Genomic DNA, 10,000 nt, shown 5'->3' with positions numbered 1-10,000 from the left:
CACTCACACACACTCAAACACACTCACACACACACACACACACTCACTCACACACACTCAAACACACTCACACACACACTCACACACATACACTCAATCACACACACATTCACACACTCACACACTCACACCCAATCACACACACACACACATTCACACACACTCACATTCACACACACACTCACACACACACTCACACACACTCACTCACACACAATCACACACACATTCACACACACACACACACACTCACACACAATCACACACATACTCACACACACACACACTCACACACGCTCACTCACACACACACTCACACACGCTCACACACACATACACACACTCACTCACACACACACACTCAAACACACACACATACACACACTCACTCACTCAAACACACACACACATACACACACACACACACAGGCTGTAATTTTATATCTGACATTAACTGTGTAAATATTTCAGATGTACAATTTGAGGTCAAAACAGCTGAAGAGCAGAAAGTGGATGTAGTGGAGGACATTCCCATGCGAGTGAAAGCCTTGTGTTCCTTATAAGGTCACACGAAGATTACACACACACACACACACATCAGAATTTCAAATTTTCAGACAAATAGGTCAGACCGAGTGGGGGATGACGTCTGTACACACCTGGTCTCCACTCGTTACACTTTACACTTTACCTTCTGTCATTCTTTCAGTATCTGATCTGGATGTCTGAAATATAATTAATAAAATAAAGCGAGTTCTTGGTGGTTTATCTGGAGACACGTTGGTCAAAAAGATGCACCGCTGAGTCACAGCTACAAATAGCTCATTACATTTAAGCTCAGAATCACAGACACGTCAGACAGACAGACAGACAACAGACAGACAGACAACAGACAGACAGACGGACGCTTCACAGTCAATCGACTTAACACACATCTACACAATTATCAGATTTTACTTCAGACACTTCGTCATGAAGATATCAGACCGACTCCTATCACACAAGCACATCCTGATGTTAGGAGATCTTACACATTCCACACCAATAAACATCAGAAAATAAAAATGTTTAGTCCAGAACATATCAGACACGTCCACATATTATAATGATTTGTCCAGAAGATCAGACATTTTGTACAAAAGATATAAATATTATTTTCCAGAAGATATCAGACACTTGACCAGATACTGACCGGTGATATCAGACAGTTTGCCTGAAGATAAATGATTTTTCAAGCCCCTTTGTCCAGAAGACCTCAGATCATGTATCTCACTTATAATGTATTTTGTCCATTAGATGTTGGAGACATTTTCATAAACATTGAGGTTCTACATCAGACACATCAGACACTTAAGTCAAAAGATTTCATACAGTTCAGCAAAAAGGAATCAGGTCATTTGTCCAGTAAACACCAGAAACTTCATTCACAAGATCTAAAATATTTCATTCTCATTATTTTAATCAGACACTTTTAATCCTACACCACTGTCTGAGCACAAGAACTGATTAGAGACAGACGTTTCTGAGGAATCTATTAGACACTCTGAGCTCAGACAGAAATGTTCCTGAGCTCAAGCAGCACAATCAGGACTCTTGTAGGACAAAACAAGCCCAAGTCTGGCTGGACATCTCCCAAATTCCAGCACACACACACACACACACACACACACACACACACACACACACACACACACTCACTCACTGTGTATATGTGATATATAGGCAATAAATCACAGACTCTGTGTGTGTGTGTGTGTGTGTGTGTGTGTGTGTGTGTGTGTGTGTGATGGGGAGTCAGTAAAAAACACCGCCACTGATTCATCACCACAAAACTCTCAGGAAATTCTGACCCAAAAGCCGAGTCTGGTAAATAACCACACAGTGAACGTCCAGACACATTACACACACTCTGAATTTACACACAATACACACACACTTTGTTTGGACTGATAAGAGCAAAGGAACTACGAACACTGACACACACTAACAAACACATACACACACACAGACACAGATACACATACACTCACACACAGATACACACACATACACACACACACACACATACACACACAATCACATATACACATACACACACACAGACACAGATACACATACACTCACACACAGATACACACACATACACACACACACATACACACACAATCACATATACACATACACACACACAGACACAGACATGTACACAAACACACACACAGAGACACACAGACAGACACACACAGACACATACACACACATACACACAGACACAGAGACACACAGACACAGACACACACAGACACAGACACACACACAGACACACACACAGACACACACACAGACACACACACAGACGCAGACACAGACGCACACACAGACACACACATACACATACACACAGACACAGAGACACACACAGACACAGACACGTACACACAGACAGACACACAAACACATACACAGACACACACACAGAGACACAGACAGACACACACACAGACACACACACAGAGACACAGACAGACACACACACAGACACACACACAGAGACACAGACAGACACACAGAGACACACACAAGTGCATTAATATAATCCTGTAACTTCCTGTTTCTACAAACACAACAAATCATTTAAAAATAATAAAAAAATAACCGGTTAAATAAAGTGATTAATAATTTTTCCAGCTTTATTGGCATCTTTAAACACTTCCACATGAACAGTGACACATTCTTCAGTACGGAGGTTCAGCAGCAGTTGAAATGATTTTTTTGCATAGTTACATAAACAAAAACATGATGATAAACTCATATAATCTGAAAGTAATTTATATAACATGAAAAATACCTTATTTTAACTGTCACTAAAGCTGCTCGGTTAACATAGCTATCAAAAGCTAGCTCAATTTTGTACTCTGAAAGTAATTATGTGACAAATAAAACTTTTTATTTTCACTAACAATCTATCATGTGAGGAGAACCATAGCTACGTCACACACTTCAGTTGGCTGGTTAATTTGGCTGACGATAGCTAGTTAAAGATCGCTGCATCAACAAGCGTTAGTTAGTTAGTTAGCTAGCTAGCCCGCAAGAGCTAAGGCAGCCATTATTTGCTAAATGTTCATTAAACCAATGAAAAATGTGTGATTAAACTTATTAGGATTGTAAAAAGTTAGCATAAATGCTATAAAATCATGTGGTATCCCACAATGCACTGGGAGACTCACCGACTCTGAAGTTGGGGGCGGTGAGCGTGTCAGTGGCGCGCCCGTTCTCGCTGATGATGGTGGTGGTGTTTCCTTTCTCGCAGGTGTTGTGACAGCGACCGCCGCTACACGTCAGCTTGCAGATGGTCGGAGTGAAGACCAGTTTGATCCGACCCGTGTGGTTGGCCACTGTGAAGCAACAGAGTAAAGAAAAGAGGAGAGAGAGACGGAGGGAGAGAGACAGATGGAGGAGAGAACGGGTCAGGCATCTGGACCGCATGGCTTTTTAATAACGACGTCTCTGCATTTACACGAAGCTCAGACACACACTGTGAGTGTGTGACGCAACAACACAGAGCCAGACGGAGAGAGAGACGGAGGAGGAGAAATAGTTTAGTCGTCTCCTCGTTTCTTCTTCTTCTTCCTCTCTTTCGCTTCTCTTTCTCCCCCTTCTGTCTGTCTTCCGTTGTCTATTAAAAATTTTTCATGCAGAAATGTGTGTGTGTGTTTGTGTGTGTGTGTGAGAGTGAGTGAGAGAGAGAGAGAGAGAGAGAGAGAGAAAGAGAGGTGGGGAATGCCATGCTTTCTACTTTCTGCCCACACAGGCAAAGGCAGGACATGCCCGTCTCTCTCTCTCTCTCTCTCTCTCTCTCTCTCTCTCTCGCATACCTTCACACCTTGGTCTGAAAATAAAGGTGTGTGTGTGTGTGTGTGTGTGTGTGTGTGTGTGTGATGTCACTACTGCCATACACAACTAAGCTATGGGTAAATTCTACCAAATTCTCCTTCATGTCTCTCTCTCTCATTTCTGTCTGTTTACTACTTATTCTTTCTCCATTATTGTTTCTCTTTCTGTGCATCTCTCTCTCTCCCTGTCTATCTCTCTCTCTCTCTTTATCTCTCACTCTCTCTTTATCTCTCTCTCTCTGTCTGTCTGTCTGTCTGTCTCTCTCTCTGTATCTGTCTCTCTCTTTATTTCTCTCTCAGTCTCTTTCTTTATCTCTCTCTCTCTCTTTCTGTATTTCTCTCTCTGTCTCTCTCTTTATCTCTCTCTGTCACTCTCTTTATCTCTCTCTCCGCGTTTCCCAGTCTCTGTCTCTTTCTCTCTTTTTCTCTTTCTCTCTCTCTCTCTGCAATATCAGCTATCCAGCTGCAGTTCTGGGGGTCCAACATAGACACTTTAATTTTACAGCAGGAATAAACACACAGACACACGGTTAGTGTTTCTCTCTGAAACTTTTCTCCTCCTCCCATTACATCACTCTCTCTCTCTCTCTCTCTCTCTCTCTCTCTCTCTCTCTCTCTAGCTGTCTCTCTCTCTCTCTCTCTCTCTCTAGCTGTCTCTCTCTCTCTCTCTCTCTCTCTCTCTCTAGCTGTCTCTCTCTCTCTCTCTCTCTCTCTCTCTCTCTCTCTCTCTCTCTCCCCCCTTTACTGTGATCGTAATTTTGTCCATATGGAGAGGGAACAGTAGAGACCTCAGCAGACAAAACACAGACATCAATCAGCTCAACATACACTCACACACTCACACACACACACAGGTGCAGCTGTAGTAATATGTGTGTGTGTGAATGTGTGTGTATGTGCTGTGTCTGGCAAAGGGATTTGTCAGTCATTTCTCCTTAGACTGGAGGCGGCATGTCCTTAGACACACACATCTGTTGTGTTTTGTTTTCTTTAAATTTAATTATATTTCTGTCTATTTGAGATGGAGGAGAGGTGGAGAAATGACAGGAACAGGTGGTGTGTATGTGTAGTGAAGATGCAGTGAAAGTAATGTACAGTTTTTATAAAGGAGGTGAAGAGGTAGAGTACTGACCATGTACCAGGTGGTGTGGAGGTGTAGAAAGTGTGCAATACTGACCAAGTAGCACATGGTGTGTATGTGTGGAGTAAGGTTTGAATATCAAACATGAAAAGATGGGGTAAGGTGGAGCAAGGGTAAAGTACTGATTGAGTACAATGAGTACATTGTAACAATGTGTAGTGGGTAGAGTGAAAGTGGAGTGTGTAGAGTACTGACTGTGTAGCAGCTCGAGTGAATGCCGTGTAAGTTTGAGGTAGTAGCAGGTGGAGTACTGACCGTGTAGTGAGTGGTGTGTGTGTGGAGTACTGACCGTGTAGTGAGTGGTGTGTGTGGAGTACTGACCGTGTAGTTAGTGGTGTATGGGTGGAGTACTGACCGTGTAGTGAGTGGTGTATGGGTGGAGTACTGACCGTGTAGTGAGTGGTGTATGGGTGGTGTACTGACCGTGTAGTGAGTGGTGTATGGGTGGAGTACTGACTGTGTAGTGAGTGGTGTATGGGTGGAGTACTGACCGTGTAGTGAGCGGTGTATGGGTGGTGTACTGAACGTGTAGTGAGTGATGTATGGGTGGAGTACTGACCGTGTAGTGAGTGGTGTATGGGTGGAGTACTGACCGTGTAGTGTGTGGTGTATGGGTGGAGTACTGACCATGTAGTGAGTGGTGTATGGGTGGAGTACTGACCGTGTAGTGAGTGGTGTATGGGTGGAATACTGACCGTGTAGTGAGTGGTGTATGGGTGGTGTACTGACCGTGTAGTGAGTGGTGTATGGGTGGTGTACTGACCGTGTAGTGAGTGGTGTATGGGTGGAGTACTGACTGTGTAGTGAGTGGTGTATGGGTGGAGTACTGACCGTGTAGTGAGTGGTGTATGGGTGGTGTACTGACCGTGTAGTGAGTGATGTATGGGTGGAGTACTGACCGTGTAGTGAGTGGTGTATGGGTGGAGTACTGACCGTGTAGTGTGTGGTGTATGGGTGGAGTACTGACCATGTAGTGAGTGGTGTATGGGTGGAGTACTGACCGTGTAGTGAGTGGTGTATGGGTGGAATACTGACCGTGTAGTGAGTGGTGTATGGGTGGTGTACTGACCGTGTAGTGAGTGGTGTATGGGTGGTGTACTGACCGTGTAGTGAGTGGTGTATGGGTGGAGTACTGACCGAGTAGTGAGTGGTGTATGGGTGGAGTACTGACCATGTAGTGAGTGGTGTATGGGTGGAGTACTGACCGTGTAGTGAGTGGTGTATGGGTGGAGTACTGACCGTGTAGTGAGTGGTGTATGGGTGGAGTACTGACCGTGTAGTGAGTGGTGTATGGATGGAGTACTGACCGTGTAGTGAGTGGTGTATGGGTGGAATACTGACTGTGTAGTGAGTGGTGTATGGGTGGAGTACTGACCGTGTAGTGAGTGGTGTATGGGTGGTGTACTGACCGTGTAGTGAGTGGTGTATGGGTGGAATACTGACCGTGTAGTGAGTGGTGTATGGGTGGAGTACTGACCGTGTAGTGAGTGGTGTATGGGTGGTGTACTGACCGTGTAGTGAGTGGTGTATGGGTGGAATACTGACCGTGTAGTGAGTGGTGTATGGGTGGTGTACTGACCGTGTAGTGAGTGGTGTGTGTGTGTGGAGTACTGACCGTGTAGTGAGTGGTGTATGGGTGGTGTACTGACCGTGTAGTAAGTGGTGTATGGGTGGAGTACTGACCGTGTAGTGAGTGGTGTATGGGTGGAGTACTGACCGTGTAGTGAGTGGTGTATAAGTGGAATACTGAATGTGTAGTGAGTGGTGTATGGGTGGAATACTGACCGTGTAGTGAGTGGTGTATGGGTGGAGTACTGACTGTGTAGTGAGTGGTGTATGGGTGGAATACTAACCGTGTAGTGAGTGGTGTATGGGTGGAGTACTGACTGTGTAGTGAGTGGTGTATGGGTGGAGTACTGACCGTGTAGTGAGTGGTGTATGGGTGGAGTACTGACCGTGTAGTGAGTGGTGTATGGGTGGTGTACTGACCGTGTAGTGAGTGGTGTATGGGTGGAGTACTGACCGTGTAGTGAGTGGTGTATGGGTGGAGTACTGACTGTGTAGTGAGTGGTGTATGGGTGGAGTACTGACCGTGTAGTGAGTGGTGTATGGGTGGTGTACTGACCGTGTAGTGAGTGGTGTATGGGTGGAGTACTGACCGTGTAGTGAGTGGTGTATGGGTGGAGTACTGACCGTGTAGTGAGTGGTGTATGGGTGGAGTACTGACCGTGTAGTGAGTGGTGTATGGGTGGAATACTGACCGTGTAGTGAGTGGTGTATGGGTGGTGTACTGACCGTGTAGTGAGTGGTGTATGGGTGGAGTACTGACCGTGTAGTGAGTGGTGTATGGGTGGTGTACTGACCGTGTAGTGAGTGGTGTATGGGTGGAGTACTGACCGTGTAGTGAGTGGTGTATGGGTGGAGTACTGACCGTGTAGTGAGTGGTGTATGGGTGGAGTACTGACCGTGTAGTGAGTGGTGTATGGGTGGAGTACTGACCGTGTAGTGAGTGGTGTATGGGTGGAGTACTGACCGTGTAGTGAGTGGTGTATGGGTGGAATACTGACTGTGTAGTGAGTGGTGTATGGGTGGAGTACTGACCGTGTAGTGAGTGGTGTATGGGTGGTGTACTGACCGTGTAGTGAGTGGTGTATGGGTGGAGTACTGACCGTGTAGTGAGTGGTGTATGGGTGGAGTACTGACCGTGTAGTGAGTGGTGTATGGGTGGTGTACTGACCGTGTAGTGAGTGGTGTATGGGTGGAGTACTGACCGTGTAGTTAGTGGTGTATGGGTGGAGTACTGACCGTGTAGTGAGTGGTGTATGGGTGGAGTACTGACCGTGTAGTGAGTGGTGTATGGGTGGAGTACTGACCTTGTAGTGAGTGGTGTATGGGTGGAGTACTGACCGTGTAGTGAGTGGTGTATGGGTGGTGTACTGACCGTGTAGTGAGTGATGTATGGGTGGAGTACTGACCGTGTAGTGAGTGGTGTATGGGTGGAGTACTGACCGTGTAGTGAGTGGTGTATGGGTGGAATACTGACCGTGTAGTGAGTGGTGTATGGGTGGTGTACTGACCGTGTAGTGAGTGGTGTGTGTGTGTGTGGAGTACTGACCGTGTAGTGAGTGGTGTATGGGTGGAGTACTGACCGTGTAGTGAGTGGTGTATGGGTGGAGTACTGACCGTGTAGTGAGTGGTGTATGGGTGGAATACTGACCGTGTAGTGAGTGGTGTATGGGTGGTGTACTGACCGTGTAGTGAGTGGTGTGTGTGTGTGGAGTACTGACCGTGTAGTGAGTGGTGTATGGGTGGAGTACTGACCATGTAGTGAGTGGTGTATGGGTGGAGTACTGACCGTGTAGTGAGTGGTGTATGGGTGGAGTACTGACCGTGTAGTGAGTGGTGTATGGGTGGAGTACTGACCATGTAGTGAGTGGTGTATGGGTGGAGTACTGACCGTGTAGTGAGTGGTGTATGGGTGGTGTACTGACCGTGTAGTGAGTGGTGTATGGGTGGAGTACTGACCGTGTAGTGAGTGGTGTATGGGTGGAGTACTGACCGTGTAGTGAGTGGTGTATGGGTGGAGTACTGACCGTGTAGTGAGTGGTGTATGGGTGGTGTACTGACCGTGTAGTGAGTGGTGTATGGGTGGAGTACTGACCGTGTAGTGAGTGGTGTATGGGTGGAGTACTGACCGTGTAGTGAGTGGTGTATGGGTGGTGTACTGACCGTGTAGTGAGTGGTGTATGGGTGGAGTACTGACCGTGTAGTGAGTGGTGTATGGGTGGTGTACTGACCGTGTAGTGAGTGGTGTATGGGTGGAGTACTGACCATGTAGTGAGTGGTGTATGGGTGGAATACTGACCGTGTAGTGAGTGGTGTATGGGTGGAGTACTGACCGTGTAATGAGTGGTGTATGGGTGGAGTACTGACCGTGTAGTGAGTGGTGTATGGGTGGAATACTGACCGTGTAGTGAGTGGTGTATGGGTGGAGTACTGACCGTGTAGTGAGTGGTGTATGGGTGGAGTACTGACCGTGTAGTGAGTGGTGTATGGGTGGAATACTGACCGTGTAGTGAGTGGTGTATGGGTGGTGTACTGACCGTGTAGTGAGTGGTGTATGGGTGGTGTACTGACTGTGTAGTGAGTGGTGTATGGGTGGTGTACTGACCGTGTAGTGAGTGGTGTATGGGTGGAGTACTGACCGTGTAGTGAGTGGTGTATGGGTGGTGTACTGACCGTGTAGTGAGTGGTGTATGGGTGGTGTACTGACCATGTAGTGAGTGGTGTATGGGTGGAGTACTGACCGTGTAGTGAGTGGTGTATGGGTGGAGTACTGACCGTGTAGTGAGTGGTGTATGGGTGGAATACTGACTGTGTAGTGAGTGGTGTATGGGTGGTGTACTGACCGTGTAGTGAGTGGTGTATGGGTGGAGTACTGACCGTGTAGTGAGTGGTGTATGGGTGGTGTACTGACCGTGTAGTGAGTGGTGTATGGGTGGTGTACTGACCATGTAGTGAGTGGTGTATGGGTGGAGTACTGACCGTGTAGTGAGTGGTGTATGGGTGGTGTACTGACCGTGTAGTGAGTGGTGTATGGGTGGTGTACTGACCGTGTAGTGAGTGGTGTATGGGTGGAGTACTGACCGTGTAGTGAGTGGTGTATGGGTGGAATACTGACTGTGTAGTGAGTGGTGTATGGGTGGAGTACTGACCGTGTAGTGAGTGGTGTATGGGTGGAGTACTGACCGTGTAGTGAGTGGTGTATGGGTGGAGTACTGACCGTGTAGTGAGTGGTGTCCGGCACTCAGAGGGATGCTGCGCTCAGGTGTGTATCCGCCTCCATGCAGATGAGTGTGTGTGTTGTGTGAGGGATAAATCTTCGGCTTGATCACAAACTTCTGACTTTTACCCTGTTGCATGTTTATTGAGAGAGGATGCTGTACACTGTGGGGGAAACCACACA

At 46.8% G+C, this 10,000-nt stretch overlaps 1 protein-coding gene across 3 annotated transcripts in view; it reads right to left on the bottom strand.

Moving 5' to 3' along the window:
• Positions 1-10,000, bottom strand: part of ltbp1 (latent transforming growth factor beta binding protein 1) — a 71,454-nt gene that overhangs the window by 33,619 nt on the left and 27,835 nt on the right. For all 3 annotated transcript variants that reach the window (XM_060878960.1, XM_060878961.1, XM_060878962.1), the window contains exons 4-5: positions 9,818-9,981; positions 3,228-3,395 (exon numbers count right to left, since the gene is read on the bottom strand). In XM_060878960.1, coding sequence (XP_060734943.1) covers positions 3,228-3,395; positions 9,818-9,981 — 332 coding nt within the window. The remainder of the gene's footprint in view (positions 1-3,227; positions 3,396-9,817; positions 9,982-10,000) is intronic.

The sequence above is a fragment of the Tachysurus vachellii genome, chromosome 10 (genome assembly GCF_030014155.1).
Source record: "Tachysurus vachellii isolate PV-2020 chromosome 10, HZAU_Pvac_v1, whole genome shotgun sequence".
Taxonomy (NCBI): Eukaryota; Metazoa; Chordata; class Actinopteri; order Siluriformes; family Bagridae; genus Tachysurus; species Tachysurus vachellii.
The sequence above is the reverse complement of the archived record's forward strand: the minus strand, read 5'-3'. Positions and strand labels throughout refer to the sequence as shown.